This window comes from Mustela erminea, chromosome 8, assembly GCF_009829155.1.
Source record: "Mustela erminea isolate mMusErm1 chromosome 8, mMusErm1.Pri, whole genome shotgun sequence".
NCBI lineage: Eukaryota > Metazoa > Chordata > Mammalia > Carnivora > Mustelidae > Mustela > Mustela erminea.
The window spans coordinates 49197188-49216032 of record NC_045621.1 but is presented as its reverse complement, the minus strand read 5'-3'; the positions used below and the strand labels follow the sequence as shown (position 1 = coordinate 49216032).

At 40.3% G+C, this 18845-nt stretch overlaps 1 protein-coding gene across 5 annotated transcripts in view; it reads right to left on the bottom strand.

The window, feature by feature from the left end:
• Positions 1 to 18306, bottom strand: part of RIF1 (replication timing regulatory factor 1) — a 59391-nt gene extending 41085 nt beyond the window's left edge. For 4 of the 5 annotated variants that reach the window (XM_032355533.1, XM_032355536.1, XM_032355535.1 and 1 more), the window contains exons 1-9: positions 18157 to 18306; positions 17663 to 17776; positions 16787 to 16865; positions 13973 to 14069; positions 12863 to 12990; positions 12681 to 12775; positions 10484 to 10673; positions 8421 to 8513; positions 1899 to 2037 (exon numbers count right to left, since the gene is read on the bottom strand). In XM_032355533.1, the coding sequence (XP_032211424.1) occupies positions 1899 to 2037; positions 8421 to 8513; positions 10484 to 10673; positions 12681 to 12775; positions 12863 to 12990; positions 13973 to 14069; positions 16787 to 16865; positions 17663 to 17766 (925 nt within the window). In that variant the 5' untranslated portion in view covers positions 17767 to 17776; positions 18157 to 18306. Of the gene's footprint in view, positions 1 to 1898; positions 2038 to 8420; positions 8514 to 10483; positions 10674 to 12680; positions 12776 to 12862; positions 12991 to 13972; positions 14070 to 16786; positions 16866 to 17662; positions 17777 to 17939; positions 18118 to 18156 lie in introns of those variants that run through there. The other variant, XM_032355534.1, reaches the window with a different exon arrangement.
• Between the last annotated feature and the right edge of the window lie 539 nt (positions 18307 to 18845).

Below are 18845 nucleotides of genomic sequence, written 5' to 3'. Positions count from 1 at the left end.
TATATTTATCTGACAAGAGAGATAGAGAGCACAAGTAGAGAGCGCGGCAGGCAGAGGGAGAGGGAGAAGCAGGCTCCCTGCAGAGCAAGGAGCCCAATGCAGGGCTTGATCCCAGGACCCCTGGGTAGATGGTAGATGCTTACCGACTGAGCCACCCAGATGCCCCAGAGCTCTGGACTTATTTCAAATCAGATAGCATTTTATTTATCTTCCTTAAGTTATGACTACTTTACGCTTTAGTCCAGAACATCAACTTGCATTACCAGTTCACAAACAAAAGGTAACATTTACAATTAAAATTTGTGCCTGGCAATGCACTTTCAATACTTTCAATGAAATCATGGTTAATGAAAATAATCACCTTACAAAATACACTAAAAAGGGTTCGAGAGGATTATTAATTGTCTTTGGCAGAGAAAAAATACTTGATGAAATCAATATTAGTAGATCTTCTAAACATACAGTATTGAGGGATGCCTGGGTGGCTCAATGGGTTAAAGCCTCTGCCTTTGGCTCAGGTCATGATCCCAGGGTCCTGGGATCAAGCCGCGCATGGGGCTCCCTGCTCAGGGAAGAGCCTGCCTCCCCCACCCCTGCCTGCCTCTGCCTACTTGTGATCTCTGTCAAATAAATTCTAAAAAATCTTCCACAAATAAAAACAGTACTGATTATATCTAAGATTAACTACCCAATTGAATAGCCATTCCTACTGACCGACTTTTGGGCTATGTTGGAGGCAGGCCCCTGGCCAGGGCGGCCTCCGCCATTAAAAGATGGCGCCTGGCTAGTTGCCAGGTTAGGATTGCCTCATGAGACTAAGCGGAACGCCCAAAGAGGAAGTAAACAGCATTGGTTGCTAGCGAAGTTGTTCGTTTAGGTGCACAGCCTGATTCGCTCCCTCCTGTACCCTGCTCGCTGATTGGTCATGTAAGCGTATATAAGTGTGTAGACTTGCAGAAATAGAGAGAGAGAAGATGCATCTGAACCAGGGTTCTTGTCCTTGCGGGCCGAGGGCGATAGGGCTATATACTCCTCCTCATATATACAGTTGACCTTTGAATATGGGTTTGAATTTGCATGTGTCCACTTATACAGACTGTTTTTTAGATAGTACAATACTCTAAATGTATTTTCTCTTCCTTATGATTTTCCTAACATTTCTCTAGCTTACCTTATTGTAGAACTAGAGTATACAGTACATATAACATACAAATTTTGGGGTTAATCAACTGGTTATGTTATTGGTTTCTGGTCAACAGTGGGCTGTTTGTAGTGAAATTTGGAGTAAGTGAAAAGTACATGCAGTGGGATGCTGGCATCCCTAACCTTCCCACTGTTCAAGGGTCAACTATGTATCAAACACCTCCACTAGACAATAGGAAGATAAAGTTACGATAAATCAAAAGGAATCATTTGTATATAGTAATAGTGAAAACCCACTTTAGGCACTATTCTAAAGATCCTGTGAGAAAAAAGTTTACCAGTCATGTTTCACAGCTATCACATTGTTTCCTATCATCTAATCGCTATGTGATCTTTGATAAATTACTTAATCTTTCTAAAATAGTGATAATACTTGGTATTTCAGATCTACTGTGATGATTACAATAGAGGTACTCAAAAGTGCTCAACTAAGTACTAAAAAGCCACAAATGGAATCTGTCACTTTGCTCAATTTTTGAAATAGTTTAAAACAAATTTTCTATCAGTGGTGTTCAGTAATGCCTAGGCTTTCTAATTCTATTTTTAGCTCTAAGTTTATTCCCTTAAAATAAAATGAAAAATATTCAATAGGTTAAGTTTCAGTACAAAGTCCAAAAAATCAGAATGGCTTTGTTCTTTTCATTTTGAGGAAAAATCCACAGAAAAATAAAAATTTTAACATATTATTTACTTACCTGGATTCAAAGCAAAATTATCTATTAAACTCTTCCATGCAATAAAAGCTATTTTTTTAATCATGGGAGCTCCACTACGAAATCCTAGTTCTTCCAGCTGTAACAGAGAATTAATGAAACTCCCACTTCGATGCAACGTCTAAAAAGGAAAAATCATAACAAAGTTATTTACCTGCCTAAAACAACATATAGGAACTATTATTTTTCACTTATCTAATTTATTCAGTGTTAGCTATGTAAAGTCTTAAAAATTTAAATTTTAGAACGTACTGGTTCTGTCTGTACATTCAAAACTCAGGATCACAAGATATAATGCTCCATGAATTAAATAATGCACAAAACAGAACATTTCTAAAACATTAGAGAAAATTAGGAAGATAAGTCCCAAATTTTACCAGAGTACCAAAAAGATAGTATCCATATGAAAAAATAGTATTTAAGAAAAAAGGGAAAAACGGACAAATGACAAGTAAACAAGGAAACATTAAAAAAATGAAACATTAGCAACTGTAGCTATAAATCACATATACACTGAACAGCATATAAACATTAATATAGAATAACTTGCTTAGAAAATCAAAGAATCCATAAGAAAGCTACTAGAGCTAATAAATTCAGCAAGCAACTGAATAAATTCAGCAAGCAACTGAACAAGATCAACACACAAAAATCAGCTGTGCTTCTACACAACAGCAGCTAACAATCTGAAAAGGAAATTAAGTAATAATTCAATTTACAACAGCACCTAAAAGAATTAAATACTTAGGAATAAATCTAATAGAGGTGAAAGGCTTGTACACTAAAAGCTACAAAATACTGCTGAAAAACATTTAAAAAGACCTGAATAAACAGAAAACCATTCCACATTCAAGTATAGAAAGTCATTTTTTTTTAAAGATTTTATTTATTTATTTGACAGAGAGATCACAAGTAGGCAGAGAGGCAGGCAGGGAAAGAGGGCGAAGCAGGCTCCCTGCTGAGCAGAGAGCCCTATGTGGGGCTTGATCCCAGAACCCTGAGATCATGACCCAAGCTGAAGGGAGAGGCTTAACCCACTGAGCCACGCAGGCGCCCCAGTACAGAAAGTTTTAATACCATAAAAATGTCAATATGACACAGAGCAATCTACAGATTCAACACAATCTCTGTTGAAAGTACAGCAGTCACGGGGCACCTGGGTGGCTCAGTCCTTGGGGGGGGGGTCTGCCTTCAGCTCAGGTCCTGATTGGGATCGAACCCCCTCCCCCTCACTGGGCTTTCTGCTCAGTGGGAAGCCAGCTTCTCCCTCTCCCTTTGCTTGTGTTCTCACTCTTGCTGTGTCTCTGTCAAACAGATTAGATAAAATCTTATTTAAAAAAAAAAAAAAAAAAAAAAAGGGTACAGCAGCCTTTTCACAAAAAAAGAAAAGCCAATCTTCAAATTCATTATGGAATTGCCAAGAGCCCCAAAACAGCCAAATCGATTCCAAAATAGATTTGGAGAACTCATACCTCTTGCCTTCCAAACTTACTTCAAAAACTGAAGTAATTAAAACATATGGTAATGGCATAAGGATAAACATATAGACCAATGAAATAGAAAACCTTAAAATAAACCTCATATGCTGTCAATTGGTTTTTTTCTTTCTTTCTTTATCTGGGGGTGGGGGAGATCAGGGAGTCTCAAGGAGACTCTGAACTGAATGTTGAATCCCATGTTGGGCTCCATCTCATGACCCTGAGATCATGACCCAAGACAAAATCAAGAGTTGGGCACTTAACCAACTGTGCCACCCAAGCAACCCTGCTGCCAACTGATTTTTTTTTCTTTTTTTAAAGATTTTATATATTCATGGGGCGCCAGGGTGGCTCAGTGGGTTAAAGCCTCTGCCTTTGGCCCTGGGATCAAGCCCTGCATCAGGCTCTCTGCTCAGCAGGGAGCCTGCTTCCCTTCCTCTCTCTGCCTACCTCTCTGCCTCCCTGTAATCTCTGTCAAATAAATAAATAAATAAATCTTAAAAAAAAAAAATTGTATATATTCATGAGACAGAAAGAGAGAGACAGAGGCAGAGAGAGCAGGCTCCCTGTGGAGCAGGGAGCCCAGGATAGAACTTGATCCCAGGAACCTAGGATCATGACTTGAGCCAAAAGCAAACGCTTAACCTACTAAGCCACCCGGGTACCCCTTATTTTTCAACAAGGATGCCAAGACCATTCATTATATAGAGACCATTCTTTTCAACAAATGGTGCTGCCAAATTGACTACCCACGTGCTAAAGAATGAAAACTGGACCCTTGTCTTACACCATATAGAAAAATGAACTCAAAGATTAAAAACTTATGAGAACTAGAACTCTAAAAATCCTACAATAACACAGAGGGGAAAAAAGAATCATGACACTGGATTTGACAACAACTTCATGGCTTTGACACCAAAAGCACAGGCAATGAAAGAAAAAGATCTAATTTATACTGGACTTCATCAAAAACTTTTGTGCACCAAAGGATATTATCAAGTGAAAAGACAACATTACAGAATGGGAAAAAATATCTGAAAATCACGTATCTGATAAGGGATTAATAATCCAGAGAAAGGGGGTGCCTGGGTGGCTCAGTGGGTTAAAGCCTCTGCCTATGACTCAGGTCATGGTCTCAGGGTCCTGGGATTGAGCCCCGCATCAGGCTCTCTGCTCAGCAGGGAGTCTGCTTTCCTCTCTGCCTGTCTCTCTGCCTACTTGTGATCTCTGTCAAAAAAAATAAATAAAATCTTAAAAAACAAACAAACAAAAAAATCCAGAAAAAGAACTCCTACAACTCAACAACAAAAACAAACCACCCAATTAAAAAGTGGGCAAAAGGGGCGCCGGGGTGGCTCAGTGGGTTAAAACCTCTGCCTTCGGCTCGGGTCCTGGGATCAAGCCCGGGTCCTGAGATGGAGCCTCACATCAGGCTCTCTGCTCAGCAGGGAGCCTGCTTCCTCCTTTCTCTCCCTGCCTGCCTCTCTGACTAGTTGCAATTCTGTCTAGCAAATAAATAAAAGTCTTCAAAAAAAAAAAAAAAAAAAAAAGGTGGGCAAAGGCAGGACACCTGAGTGGCTCAGGTGCATCTGCCTTCAGCTCAGGTCATGATCCCAGGATCCTGAGATGAGCCCATCTCTCTAATCAGCAGAGAGCCTGCTTCTCTCCTGCTGCTTGTGTGTATGTGCGTGTGCTCTCGGTCTCTGTCAAATAAATAATAAAATCTTAAAAAAATTAAAATAATTTTTTTTTAAAAAAATGAGCAAAGGCTTTCCTGCCCTGGGTTCTGAGTAGTCAGCTATTAGGTCTCAGAGACCAAAATCCTTAGGACTTGAGACTAGGTGGCTGGTCTGAAGTCACCATGCCACAAAACAACTTAACTGAGTAACTGCTATGGTTATCACTTGGGAGGACCATGAGAAGAAGAGAAAGAAAAGTCAAGAGGCTCATGAACGTTCAAAGGCAGATGAAGGCTAAGCACCACCATAAGCATCACTACCCTGAGAAAAAACCAAAAATACTATTAAGGTACATAAAAAGGGAACCACCAAACTAAAGAATGATGAAAGATTCCACAGGGAACAGTACCTCCCTATCTATAGGGCACAGAGAGGCAATCCTGAGCTAACATGCTTTCAAATATAGTTAAAAGCAAATAGAGAAAGCAGGAAAATAGGAAGACTCTCTGCTCAAGGTTCACACCAGGGAGAAACAGATACTAAGTTATTTGAATAGGAAAGAGAAACAAGAGAACAGGAAAAAGGTTGTTTACTGTTACTGAAGTCTGCTCCACCGAAAATGGCTTTATATGAAAACCACCTAAATATGCAAGATTAGGAAATGGATTTATGTTTCAAGAAGGCCCACATAATACGTCTTAGACTGAAAGTCACCTTTTACCTCTCAATATATGGTGAACAGAAAAACCCCTCATCCCTACTACATACAACCTCGGTTATTACTACCAAGGGTAATGTAAATGACAAAGCTGTGAGCAAGGTGGGTCTTGTGACACAAAGAGGTAAGGTTATTTGGGAGAACTACATCCAGGTTACTAACAATCCTGAAAATGACGGATCATAAATGCCGTCTTACTTGCTCGATAGCAGCTACATACAAGTAACTCCTTACAATCATTACTGATGGCACACCAATCAGGAAAACCACCACTAATGTGACGGTTTCTGCATTATTACCCAACAGCCTTTAAGTCCGCCATCAAGAGAACTATTTATCATATTGTCAAAAACATTAAAACGCCCCAGTTTTACAAAACAGAACAAAATGTTCTGGAAGGGCTAACATATCAAAAACCAAAAAATAGGGGTGCCTAGGTGACTCAGTCATTAAGCGTCTGCCTTTGGCTCAGGTCCTGATCCCAGGGTCCTGGGATCAAGCCCCGCATCAGGCTCCCTGCCAGGGAGGGAGGAAAGCCTTTGCTCTCCCTCTCCTACTCCCCCTGCCTGCTTGTGTTCCCCCTCTTGCTGTGTCTGTCTGTGTCAAATAAATAAAATCTTTTTAAAACAAAAACAAAACATGTTCAGCAGGGAAAAACTAGAAGCGCCTGAGTGGGTCTGTTGGTTAAGCATCCGGCTCTTGACTTCAGCTCAGGTCATGACCCCAGGATCCTATGTCAGGCTCCTCACTCAGCGGGCATTCTGCTAGAGACTCTCTTTCCCTCTCCCTCTGCCCCTTCCCCTCAAACACTCTCTAAAATAAATAGGTAAATCCTTAAGGGAAAAGAAAAACTAGAATGAACCCCAGTGTATTACTGATAGGAATGTAAAACAGTACACCCACTGTGGAGAACAATTTGGAGGAGTCTCTAAAAGTCAAGCACAGAACTACCATTATGACCCAGCAATTCCATTCTTCTTCCACATATATCCGAAAGAATTAAAAGCAGAGAATCCAACAGATGTTTGTACATCAATGTTTACAGCAAAATTATTAACAGCCGAAATGTAAAAACAAGCCATGTGCCTATCAACAAGTGAATAAACAAAATTAAGTTACAGAGCAAAATATTATCCAGCCATAGGAATCAAATTTAGTTAAGTGCTTGCTACAACATGATTAAGACTTGAAAAAATTGTCTAGCATAATAAGCCATATACAGAAGGACAAACAGTGCATTTATGTGGGATGCCTAGAATTAGCAAATCCAGGGACAGCAGGTAAAATAGCATTTACCAGGGGCTAGGGGTAGGGGAGCAGGAGGAGTTATTGTATAATATGTATAAAGTTGTTGGGAGAAGATGAAAAAGTTTCGGGTATAGATAGTGACGCTATTTACACAACTTGTATATGTATTTAATGGCACTGAACTGTACACTTATGAAGGTTAGGAGAAATATCATTTACCACAATAAAGAAAAACACATCTCTTCCCCTCAAAAACAAACAAACAAATAAAAACCCCAAACCTAGCTTGAAGACAAAACATATAGTCAATGCTAACAATCCGCCAAAATTCTATGAAGTCCACAGCAAACACTGTGTTAGCAAGTACTGAGCCACTGCTCCTAAGAAACATGCAGGGTTAGGTTCCTACAAAAACCTATTCTGTCAAACAAACTCAACCTTGCTTCCTATTTACCTCCATTTAAAGACACCATATGAATTAGTGATTCTCTAACAGTGAACTCATATGCAATAGCACTGTTATTCATGCCTACACAGAGCTTATGTAACATGTGTAATTTCCCCCTAAGGCCCATCACAGTCTTCTGATGCTTTGGAACCACAGACAATACTTTGGCACGAAGCCGAGGGGCCATTTAAAACTAAATTCACTAAAAAAAGGCACAAAATGGGGGAAATGTGTCATTAAGTGGATTTATGTAAAGGACTTTTTAAAAAAATACTTTATGTATTTGAGAGAGCATGAGAGAATCCACACGTGCAAAAGCAGGGGAAGGGGCAGAGTGAGATGCAGGTTCCTGGTTTAAGCAGGAAGCCCTTTATGGGGCTCACTCCCAGGACCCTGGGATTATGACCTGAGCCGAAGGCAGATGCTTAACCAACTGAGCCACCCAGACATCCTGAAAAGGACATCTGTTTAAAAAAGAACACTTAGGGGTGCCTGGGTGGCTTAGTCGGTTAAATGACTGCCTTTGGTTCAGGTCACTATCCCAGCCAGAGTCCTGGGATTGGGTCCCACACTGGGCTCCCTGTTATTAAGCAGGAGAGTCTGCTTCTCCCTTTCCCTCTGCCCCTGCTCATGCCCCTTCTCTCTTGCTGTATGCGCCCCCCACCCCCCAGCAAGAACACTGAGTTCAAATAAAAAGGCAGGGCATTATCTTGCTCTACCTCAGCTGAGAATCCGCATACTGGATGACTCAAATTTATGCCACTCTTTAGATTTACAATTGACTGGAAAAGCAGCAGAAGTACTTATTGTGGGATGGCAAACAAATTTTAGTGAACAGCTGAATCTACATATATGGTATACATGAATAATGTAAAGTTAAGAAATGAAAGGGTTTCACAGGTATAAACTGTGCACTATTAACTGTAGACTTACCTTCCCAAGAAGTCTGACAAATAAAGGCCACAATTTTAAAACGTAAGTCTCATTCTTACTCATAAACAACTTTTGGAGTTCTGAAAGTAATTTCTGCAAACAAAAGAAAAAACACTCTTGAGAAAACAAAATATGCAGTATCAGACTGTCTTAGTTGAAGTAACTTTTCCCAATGTTTTATTAGAAAAACTTTCATGTATGTAGCACAGCTGAAAGTTTTACAGTGAAAGCCCAAATATAAAAATCATTAATATCTTACTATGCCTGCCTTATCACAAATTTGGCCATTATTCCATCCGTCAATTCAGCTTAATTTTTTTCTTCCAATATACTTTTCCCTGAAAACTTTAGCATGTGTATCATTAGAGTTTAAATGATCATGTTTTAGTTCTTCACTCTTAAAAATACACCTGGGTGGCTCAGTGGGTTAAGCCTCTGCTTTCAGCTCAGGTCATGATCTCAGGGTCCTGGGATTGGGCCCCACATCAGGCTCTCTGCTCGGCGGGGAGCCTGCTTCCCCCTCTCTCTCTGCCTGCCTCTCTCCCTACTTGTGATTTCTCTGTCACATAAATAAATAAAATCTTAAAAAAAAAAAAACCACATTAATAACTTCATGGCTAACAGCTGAGAACATTTTCAAATTTATAAAGAGTTTTACATATGCTCTTAAAAAATTAATAAACTTAACCAAAAAAACCTTGCAAAGACACTGGAGCTACTTTATTGGGCTCCAAACATTTCCATGAGGCCTCCTGAATTTTAAAAAAAATAAACAAAATCCCAGGTATTAAAATCTGGAAGGCTCCCTCACCTCACCTAGATTACTGAAGTTCTCTCTGAACTAGTTTCCCTTCTTCTACTCAACTCCTCTATAAGTCTATTCTCAACACAGGCACAGTAATCCCTTTAAAGCCCAAGTCAGTACACATAAACACTCCTAGACTCAAAATCTTCAAATAGGTTTTCAATGTAAGCCAGAGGAAAACAAATGATTGCAATACTGCCAACGTCCTCTGTGACTGGGCCCTGTATTTCTCCTCTCCTAATCCTCTCATCCTCATACACTCTGAAATATTGCACATGCCAGTGTTCACTGAACACCAACAAACACAAAATAATCAGAGCAGGGTCTTTTGCTCTCATGGTTCCTCCTGCCTAGAATGAGTTTACTCCCTATTACCCAAGTTGCTAATTCCTGTACCATTTCAAATTACTGTTTAAATACCCTATTCCTGGGATGCCTGGGTGGCTCAGTGGGTTAAAGCCTCTGCCTTCGGCTCAGGTCATGATCTCAGGGTCCTGGGATCAAGCCCCGTATCAGCCTCTCTGCTCAGCGGGGACCCTGCTTCCCCCTCTCTCTCGACTGCTTCTCTGCCTACTTGTGATCTGCCTGTCAAATAAATAAATAAAGTATTTTAATAAATAAATAAATAAATATACTATTCTTTTTCCTTCCGTGACCATATCCTTCCTCTCCAATGGCACTCTCCATCTAGTCTCTACAGTTCTCCATAATGTTCTTCACTGAATATATTACATTCTCTATTACCTCTCAGACCCACTAGACAAGAAGCTCCACAAGCTCCCTTTGTTCACTGCTATATTCAGTGTATAAAACAATACCCGGCATGTAAGTGCTCAATAAATATGTTACAAAAACAATGGTGGAGAAGACTAAAACTCAAGGCAAGTATTAACTTTAGGAGAATGTACACATTACATGCACTTATGTGCTTTAAACTTATACCTATTGATATTATCTTAAAATAACCCAGATAGCCCTGAAATCAGTTAATGTCCTTCTTTTTCCAGAAATGCAATCCCCTTCTATCACCAAGGGCAATGGGGATGAAATAAAATGCCTAGATCCTACAAACACTAAATAAAACAGCTCCCTTCCTTTAAGTAGTACTATTGCCTACACTAACTTAAGCAATTACTTATGTTCTATTAAAAGTAGAACTTCCTACATCATAATGCAATTATACCAGTATGATCCCTATGCTTGGGCCAGAAACTTACAATGCAGTATCCAAAAAATCCTTACACAAAACGATACTTACAGTAGTCATAAGCTGCTCTGTGATAGATGCTATTTCTTGTTGTTTCTGAAGCAACAATGGCATTCCCATCTCTAGAGCAGTTGCTCCCCGCAAATGTACCTTTTGAGCTGAATGAACCACTAAAGGTATTACCAGTTTTGCCCACCTGACTGACTCTTCTCCCATTTGAACTGGGGCTTGTTCAATTAGCCTGTTAATAGAGAAATCAATGAAATTAGCTTGACCTCACCTTTTATGTCTAAACTACCAGGAAAATAAGCAGCATACAGAAATATTCCTAATACTGTCCATCTATTTAAAAATATATACATATTTGCATACACACAGATTTTTATTTACTAATTTGTAGGTTTCCATATTATTTTTATAAATTTTAAAAATAAGAATACACCATTTTGTCTTCAAATTAATATTTAAAGAATTGATCTTTTTAAAAGGCAAGTAAATTCAACATTCTTTTAGAAGACAGCCAGAGAGGGCCACCTGGGTGGCTCAGTCGGTTAAGAATCTGCCTTCACCTAAGGTCATGATCCCAAGGTCCTGGGATCCAGTCCCGTATCACATAGGGCTCCCTGCTCAGTGGGGAGCCTGCTTCTCCCTCTACCCCTCCCCACCCCTGCTCCTGCTTGCTCTCTAATAAATAAAATCTTAAAAAGGAAAATAAAGAAGAAAATAGAGAATTGTGATATAGTGTAAGCATCATTCAGGACATCAGACCACTAAGTAAAACAAATAGTTCAATTACAGAAAACTTCTTTTTTTTAAATTTTATTTATTTATTTGACAGAGATCACAAGTAGGCAGAGAGGCAGGCAGAGAGAGAAAGGAAAAAGCAGGCTCCCTGCTAAGCAGAGAGCCCGATGCGGGGCTCGATCCCAGGACCCTGGGATCATAACCTGAGCTGAAGGCAGAGTAAGCTTTAACCCACTGAGCCACCCAGGCGCCCCAACAGAAAACTTTTAAGAATGAAAAACTAGGGGCGCCTGGGTGGCTCAGCTGGTTAAGCGACTGCCTTCGGCTCAGGTCGTGATCCTCGAGTCCCGTATCGGGTTCCCTGCTTAGCAGGGAGTCTGCTTCTCCCTCTGACACCCTCCCTTCTCATGCTCTCTCTCTCTCTCTCACATAAGTAAGATCTTTTAAAAAAAAAAAAAAAAGAAAGAAAAACTAGTAAGATAAACCACACAACACAGTCTGTGTGCCGTTAGCATGTCCCTGAAAGAACAGGGATGCACTAGAAGGTAAAGCATTTTCCTGTTCTCCCATCTGCTGCTAGTTGCTGTTAATGCCTTCTTATATCCCCTAACCCTAACCCCACCTGAGAGCCCATTATTATTATTATTATTATTACTTTTTAAACTCTTGCGAAAGCTTTAATGGAAATAATTTTAAAAATCAGAATCAAAAGAATAAATGAAACAAGATGGGATCAGGAGGGAGACAAACTGTGACTCTTAATTTCACAAAACAAACTGAGGGTTGCTGGGGGGAGGGGCTCGGGAGAGGGTTATGGACACTGGGGAGGGTATGTGCAATGGTGAGTGCTGTGAAGTGTATAAAGCTGGCGATTCACAGACCTGTACCCCTGGGGATAAAATATGTTTATTAAAAAATTTTTTTTAATTAAATAATTTAAAAAAATTAGAATCAAGGGGCGCCTGGGTGGCTCAGTGGGTTAAGCCTCTGCCTTTGTCTCAGGTCATGATCCCAGGGTCCTAGGACCAAGCCCATATCGGGCTCTCTGCTCTGCAGAGAGCCTGCTTCCCCCTCTCTCTCTCTGCCTGCCTCTCTGCCTACTTGTGATCCCTGTCAAATAAATAAATAAAATCTTAAAAAAAAATCAAAATCATTTTTGCAGCAGCAACATAACCAAGATTTTTACCTATGCTCTATAGCCAACATGGGGCTCAGACTCATGACCCCAAGATCAAGAGCAGCATGCTCTACCAAGTAAACAAGACAGGAACCCCAACCAAGACTTCATTTTTAAGACTCAGTAAAAATAAAGACAATAAAGAAAGAAACCTAGTAACTTAAACATATCTACTTCCTTCTTTTTCCTGTTACCTTTTATCCTTGAGACTTTTACAAGACATTTTGTTCTTTTAACTTCTAACTCATATTTTAGTCCCCAAAGTCCACTCCTTGAAGTAAATTCTAAATTTAATGAAATTAATCTTCTAAAACAACAAATTCATACCTTATGATGACATTTAATGCTTCATAATCAACAACTGCAGAATGCATCTCTCCTTTATTAAATACTATTTCTAATGAATCAATTATATTGGATACCTAAAAGACAGAACCAAATAAATACAAATAAGCCTCAATTTTTTAAGTGGCACGTAGTTAAGAAAATGTATACAAAACCATACTCACTACTTTGCCAATGACTTCAGCAGGAAATGTCTGCTTGGATATCACCCAAAGTGCCCTAGTACGTACATTTTTGTCTGGGCTTTTAACACTATCATTCAATTTTAAAAGCAGTTCTTGAGTATCTGTCTCTGAAAAACAAGCAGCCTTAATTATGTGGAACAGATTGTACCCTTTAAAATCTCTAATACAGAAACAAAAAAATAAATATATATCTGTCAAAAAATTAAATGCGTATTCAGAGAAGAGGATCAGTGAACCAATGCTAATAGCAAATTTCTTCCAAAACACAAAACTTAGGTTAGATGGGAAAGTATATTCAGAGAAAACAAACAGTATACTCAATCTGTGCAACTGAAAAAATTTCAGAGGTATCATTACTTTTAAACATATAAAACAATTTTTGGCAAGATGTTACGAATCCTACACCTCTGTTCTAAAATGAACTTCTATTTTAGATTAGGAACATCTGTATGTATAAAAAAGGGCATAAACTTTACCATCAGAAAAGAAGATAGTAGTAACTTTCAGGCACCCTTATTCCCTGTCCCGGATTTCCCCCTTTCGAAAGATCACCTCCTAGGTTTCCATTAAAATGGCAAAGTACAGAGTGGTAATTAAGATTCCTTGAAAACTTAGCTGCTTTTGAAGATCCAAATTATCTCAATACCACTATGTAAAAGAACTTTTCAATTCAGCATGTTCTTTAGGGTATATGCTTGTTTTATACAATAAAACACCATCTAAATTATTATCTTTCAAAGAATATGTGCTTTATAAAGAAAAAGGTCCAGTTTTTTTTAAAATTACAATCACTTTAAAATAGGTTTATATTCTTTTAGAGCAAATCTGGTGGTATCAAAGTTAAAGCTATGTCTAGAAAAAAAGAGATCTTCTAAAAGATGATAACCAAAACACTAGTTCTTTCTCAAAAGTAAATCCTGAACTACTAAAGTTATGAAACTAAAAGAGAAGTAACAGTACTTTTAACATATCAAACCATATTTATAAACTCTAAAAATATTTTTTCTGTCATAGTGGGTGCCGGACACTCCCAGACCAAGTACCAAAATATAAACTCTAAAAATATTACGAAACAATAAATTTAACTACCTGATAATCCTGAGGTAATTTTGGGATTATATAAGCAAAACCCCAAGGCCTGTAGAGCAGCACTACAGAGGTCTGAATTCTGACTGGAAATGTGCATCTACAAAAATAAAAAGTACATTTGTTATAAACAATTAAAACTAGAAATTCTCAGAGAAACAGACCAGAAAATAAAAATATTTTAATCCAATCAATCAACAAAATGTTTGAAAGTAGATAAAAAAGGAATAAAACCAGGAAGCCATTTATACAGCTTGGCAAAGAGGAAGAGCACTAGAAAGAGATCACATAAAAAAGAATGTTTCTCTTAAAAGAACATCTCCACACAGCTGAAAGCAATAAAAGAGCCAACAAATGGAAAATGGTGAAGACACCTCCACAAAAGGTAAGCAAAAGACTCAAAAACAAAAACAGGCATCCTAGCTTTGGAGTGGAGTGACACCTCCCAGACAGAGAGGGGTTGGAATGGAACATTTACGGAGGATCTGAAGTGATAAGAGCTTTAAACATTAACTTAAAAGAAATCCCTACTTTGTAGATTGGAAAATTTGAATATCGATCTGGAATTTAAAGCCCAACCCATGTTACATATGTATAGGCTATAAAATCCCAACTGTCAAAGGTAGTCTTGCTATATTCCCCAACCCTACATTTATTTGTAACTCTGTGTCTTTCTTGGTACCATTTCCTATTTTGAAGTGATTTATCTTCAAATCCCCTCACTGCTCTGAATCAGATATCCAAGGAATCCTCAGGTATTTGCTGCTCCTGAGCAGGAAAAATAGGTATATGAATAGACACTTCCCTGGGGCACCCCTTTTATAATTAAATAAAATACACACACACAAAAACTGGAGCACAAGACATATTATTATTATTTTTTTTAATCTGACAGACAGGAGATCACAAGCAGGCAGAGAGGCAGGGGAAAGCAGGCTCCCTGCTGAGCAGACAGCCCGATGCGGGCTCGATCCGATCCTGGACTCAATCTGATCCCAGGACCCTGAGATCATGACCTGAGCTGAAGGCAGAGGCTTTAACCCACTGAGCCACCCAGGCGCCCCACATAAGACATATTAAAACAACGAATTCAGACAACCACAGAAAGAGCATTACTGAGACTGAGAGCTACTACTGTATCTCCTGGAGAATAGCTAACTGTGATCACCATTTTTTTTTTTAATTAAATATATATTCCTGAAGTATTCCCCAACAGCGTTGTCTTCAAGAACATTGTGGGTGGGGCACGCGGGTGGCTCAATCCTTTAAGTGACTCTAGCTTTCAGCTCAGGGTCCTGGGATCTGAGTCCCAATTCTCTCTCCACCTCCCATGCCCTCTTAAGCACTCTCTCAAATATACCAATCCTTGGGAAAAAATGTTGTGGGTTCTGGGGTACTCAGTTAAGCGTCTGACTCAGGTCATGATCTCAGGGATCATGGTCAGGGAGTCTGGTTGAGATTCTATCCCTCTGTCTCCTCCTCCCCCACTCTCTCTCAAATAATAAATAAATCTTAAAAAAAAAAAAGTTATGGGTTTCTAGACTCAATACTAACAGAACTGTAAACAACTATATAGAAACATGTTATATTTCACCTAACCTGGCTCCTATTCTAAAGGAATTCAATTATCCTTGTAGTGCTTAATAATTCACCTAGAACGCTTCTGTTGACTTTCCTATCATTAACCGCCCACATGCTTTCAAATAATTATTCAACAGGCATTTAAGTTACAAACTCTATTAAACAGTGCAAGCAATTGAGTTCCTGATCCTACATGTTCTTGAACACCAAATTTATGAAGATGCATGTTTTCATCACATCCAATATACTGCTGAGATGTGGAACACAATAATGAAGAAAAACAGGATATTACAATTAATACTGTCTAATAATACTATCAGTAAGTCCTGAACTACTACACAAAACTAAGTTCCTGCTTACACAAACAAAAAGCACTACTGACTATAATAGGAATACTTATGGGTAGGCCGTACCTTAATTGCCTCAACATTTAACTGGAAACCATGCTAAAATGTACAATAAATGACAGAATATTCCTTTTTAAAAACACAAAACATGGTCATAAAAATAAGAACTCTGGAGATGTAGTTCAACCTCTTCATTCTAACAGCAAGGAATTCAAAAACTAAGTGTTCAGGACAATCACAAAGCCACTGCGTACTGAGGATAAGAAGAAAAGTCCACAGTCTGATGTTACTATAACACCTCCCTACAAATAAGCAGAGAAGATAATCATAATAACGGTTTTTTAACCAGATAAGAGTGGCAAAAATTGATGGTGAGTGAAGGAGTTTAAAAAAAAAAAAAAAAAAAAAAACTGCCAAAAAATAGACCAAAGTCAAAATTACAGAATCATTTACTTTCAAATACATTCCCAGAAAAAGACAAAAAACATGAAATAATTGCTTTTAAGTTAGAAGTACAGGTTTTGGAAGAGCGCAGGACTCTTGATCTCAGGGTGGTAAGTTGGAGCTCCACAATGAATATAGAGATTACTTAAAAAAATAAAATCTTAAAAAAAAATAAAAGCATAGGTTTTGTATTAACCTGGCGATGGGCAACATTATGCAAGTTAAACCAATTTCTTCTACAAAGTGGGCATTCAAGAGTACCCTCACAGGCACACACAGCATTAAGAGAGTACAGGTAAGGTAATTAAGAAAGTACTCGATACATATTAAACACTGACAGTACTGTAATGATCCTGCTTGTATTCCATTTCAAAGTTTTTATGAGTCAGCTGGTAAAATTTTTTTCCCCCTCAACAAAAAAACCATTCAATAAACAGATACATACTTTTAAAACTCTGAATAGCTGAGGAAGTTTTTTCTCAATTTCCATAATGACTTCTTTTCCATCTTCTCCAGTCATTCGACTGAAAAATAGAAAGAACACAAACTTATGCAAATGACACACAAAGGAAACTATAATTACCCCCTAAAATACCCCTTTTTATCCTCTTTCTGAAGTTTGTTAGAACTCTACCAAGCGGAGGAGCCCAGTGCTTAAAATACTTAATACCTGTAAATACATCATGCAATATACGGCCTGAATTTAATGCAAGAAGAACCCTTAACAGTAACTTTTGCTCCACAGTGTACACATTTGGACCCTCTCAGCATGTAAGGAGGGAACACGAAAACCCAGTGCGAATTACAAATTCACTGAAAATTTATCAGATCTTTATCGTTTTGTACCAACTGCTACCCTTTCCTAGCTTTTCCAAATAAGTAGGTAACTCAGCAAAATGTGATTTGCAGATTAAAAAAATACTGTGAGGCATTTAGTGAAAAATGAAACCCGGGTTATTGCTCTCTATTAAGTAAACGATTCTGAGTTAACGCACTGTCCCAATACCAGGGCGGCTTACACTGAAAAGCATCCCGCCAGCATCCCCACTTCCAACCAAACTTAAAAAAAAAAAAAAAAAAAGTCCTTCGCCAGCCGGACACACGTGCGGGCTTCCTCATTCCATGCCCACGCTCTGGGCTCTGCAGCAACACCGGGAACGTCACTGAGCACGCACCAGCTCCCCCACCTTGCCCGCGACCCCGGCGTCCTCACCGCTGCCATGCCCCTAGAATACACAAACTCGCTTCTGCGTGCCCCACGGCAACTACCTTCTCCCCCAAACCCGCCAGAGCGCTCACCCCCAACCCCGGCGGGCCTCACCTGGTCAGGGTCAGGTAAGCGTCGGTTTGCTCTCCATGGGGGGCGGAAGGGTCTTCCAAGGTCTCCAACAGCGGCGCCAGGGGGCTCTGAGCCGGGGCCGTCATGTCGGCCACCCTAAGGCACGGACCGGAAGAGAAGAAAACCCAATGACCGACCGAAAGAGCCCCGCGGCGGCCGGGTCCGAGCCCCTGCCCCAGACCCGCGCGCCCGCCCCCGGCCTCACAACCCCATCGCGTCCACATACCCGGCCCCTGGCCCCCAAATCCAAGACCCGAACCTCCTCCTCCGGCGCCTTGCAGCACGCAGCGGGGACCCACGCTGCGCTCCGGCCCAGGCCCGCTCCCGCCACCACTTTCCCGGGCAGCTTTCAACAGTGGGAGGAGACCCGCCGGGGGCGGGAGAAGCCCGGGGAGCGAGGCAACCAGCCGCGAGGGGGCGGAGGGTGCGCTAAACTGAGAGTTGCCAGGGCCCAGCACCGTGGCCCCGATACTTACCCCGCGTACGAAGATCAGGGTTGCGTTCTCTCCGCGGCTACCCCGCGGCACCCCGACCGAGCCAGAACTCGACTTTCCCGGCTCGGGCTGTTTACTCTCGCGTGCGGTCCGCTCCCTCCCAGACCAAGATGGCGGCGGGGGCGGGCCCACGAGCGCGCGGGAGTAGGGCAGTCCTGGCGGGAGAGCTTCGAGCCAATCCAACAGGCAGAGGCGCGCCGAAGTCATCGATCGCCTCCCGGCGCATTCGGCTGCTTCGCCTAGCCCATCAGGGGCGTCTTCTAGGTGGGGGTGTTTTGACTGAAATTTAACCCGCGAAGGTCTTGAAATTCAAAATGTGAATGACTCGTCAAAGTTCACCAGACTAAATTTAGTGGGCCTTCAGACTCTTTTAGAATTCCAAGCCCTGTGCTTCTTGAAATACTAGCAACAAGTTATTTAGCAAGAGATGAGCGCACTGTAATGTTTAAGACTAGGAGCTGCAGCTAGATGGGTGTAGATTCCAGCCCTAGCTCTGGGTGACTTCAGCAAATTAACCAACCTTTTTAGGCCTCGTTTTCCTCCTTGGGAAAATAGGGATGATAATGGTAACTACTTATGGTGAAAGTGAAGTGAGGAAAGGTAGCAGCAGCCTTTGGTGTTCACATTTTAAGTGTACATAACAATGGCCTGGGGGTATTCATGATTAAACT